A 2261-nucleotide genomic window follows, 5' to 3' on the forward strand; every position below is an offset into this window, starting at 1 on the left:
TCTCTCTCTCTCTCTCTCTCTCTCTCTCTCTCTCTCTCTCTCTCTCACACGTGTGTGTAAATTTTTAATAAATATCTTTATATTTTTCTATTTGTATAGCATAAATGGAATATAAAGGGTGAAGAGATAGTCTTATTAATTGAAGGTTTGGAAGAAAATAATTGCGTTCTAGAACTTGAATGGAAGTGTCCTGGCAGACGAGGGCCTTCTCCTGTTCCTTCAAACAATCTACAACAGGAGCTGGAGTCTCCAGAATATAAGTGAGTTTTCAGCAACAGTTTTTAATTATTTTAAATAACAAGAATATAAGGACTAATGAGAGTATATTCGCTGTTATTGGTGCGATTATATATAAGATATATTATAGTGTGAATTTTATATACCACGTACATAGTCACCTCAAACGCGTGCTGAAAATCTTTCAGACTTATAACGCAACTCTAATTAACTACCGTAGTAATATCACAATTTTTGATGCTTATAGCATCTTATTGGATCTTAAGATCTGTTTATATATAACTTCTTTCTAATATCTCTCCCAGGCGTCTAACGTAGGCTCCCACTACATTACCTTACTGATAAGTCTAGTAGTGGAAAGCCGGGACAAAACGTCAACTTGTGATGTTCTTCGCAATCTTATTTTTCACAGATTTCGATTTATTATTACTTTAACGTTTACATCGTTAAATTTTAATATGTCTTTTAACATATTATTAAGAACCAATAAGATACTATAAGAATAAAAAATTGTGATATTACTACGGTAGTTGATTAGAGTTGCGTTGTAAGTCTGAAGGATTTTCAGCACGCGTTTGAGGTGACTACATATACGTGGTATATAAAATTCACACTATATCTTATTATAATTGTACCAAAAATAGCGAATATACTCTCATTAGCCCTTATATTCTTGTTATTTGAAATTTTCAAGAGTCTACTTTAATTGGTTTAATTATTTTAATAATTAAAAATTATTAAAATATAAAGGCATTATTTTCTATTGGTTGTATTCTCACAAGGTTCTATGAAATTTAATATATAATACTGTTTAATTATTTTAATTTTATTTTTATATTGATATCTTTATATAGAACTGAAGAAAAGTCTGACTTTGATTTTATGGATGAGATGTCATTACCGAGATTACCTGTTCGAAGGATTGGCGAAAGTACTCCAAAAGGTAGTGCCAAGAAAAAAATTGCCAGCTTTAATGGAGTAATCTCTACAATGTTAAGACATCGTAGACTGGAGCAACAAGAAATAAATTTAAGTCCAAAAAAAAGTGAATCTTCTATATTAAAGACGCCTACTTAAAAATAAAATATTTCAATTTTTTATAATTTATATATACAGTTAATACACACGCACACACTCACACGTGCACGCACGTTATATATAACTCAGTAAATGTACACACTTACCACACGTAAATATATGCATTGACTAGTAAGTACATGAAGTTAATACTTTCACTGTGACACATACACATGAAATAATAGAGAATTATGCAGTGTATAAGATGATAATGTAAGATAATATATAAAGCATATGAAATTCTACATAAGCTATTACTTTCTACTATACTTATTATAACTTCTAATATTCGTAAATCAATGATTGTGAAATGTAATTGTCATTTCTCGCTGAATTCTTAGATTTTAGGTTGTATATCTTTAAGCGGGGAGCACAGACTTTTGCATAACGCATAAAGCATGTGCATAAGGAATTTCATTGGTCCATTTTCTTATGCATGAGTCAATGGACCAATCAAATTCTTTATGTATGTGGTTTATGCGTTATGCAAAAGTCTGTGCTCCCCGCTTTAGACATTGCTGGATCTATCTACAATGAATGACAGCGCCGAGATGCTTTGCTTTACTTAGGGCCACTGTCACCAAGCTTCGATTAAGGCTGTCTTCCCATAGTCCCTTTGCCAGTCAGTAAAATAATATTACTAGGATGACGTCATCCTACTGACTGGAGAAGTCATAGGGTGCGTTCCGAGTCGCGCATGAAGCGCGTGGACTGCAATACTGATGCACAACACTTTGAAATTGTTCCGTTTTTTCAATGCGCGCATAACACGCATGAAGCGCTTATGAATTCGGACCGGTTTCCTGTGCGAGCTATGCGAGTTCAAGATGGACGCTATACAAGACGTCAATAAACAATTTCTAATAATTGTAATTTCTTCTTTAATACTTTTAAAGAAAAATGATGAAAGTTCCGATGACAGTTCCGACTCGAGCGATAGTGAAAAT

At 32.9% G+C, this 2261-nt stretch overlaps 1 protein-coding gene across 1 annotated transcript in view; it reads left to right on the forward strand.

The window, feature by feature from the left end:
* The window catches only part of Pa1 (PTIP binding protein Pa1), a 2368-nt gene extending 882 nt beyond the window's left edge, over positions 1-1486 (forward strand). Inside the window, exons 2-3 of the mRNA XM_018551602.1 lie at positions 100-260; positions 1092-1486. Coding sequence (XP_018407104.1) covers positions 100-260; positions 1092-1314 — 384 coding nt within the window. The 3' untranslated portion in view covers positions 1315-1486. The remainder of the gene's footprint in view (positions 1-99; positions 261-1091) is intronic.
* The last annotated feature ends 775 nt before the right edge of the window (positions 1487-2261 follow it).

The sequence above is a fragment of the Cyphomyrmex costatus genome, unplaced genomic scaffold (assembly GCF_001594065.2).
Source record: "Cyphomyrmex costatus isolate MS0001 unplaced genomic scaffold, Ccosl1.0 scaffold1419, whole genome shotgun sequence".
Lineage (NCBI taxonomy): Eukaryota > Metazoa > Arthropoda > Insecta > Hymenoptera > Formicidae > Cyphomyrmex > Cyphomyrmex costatus.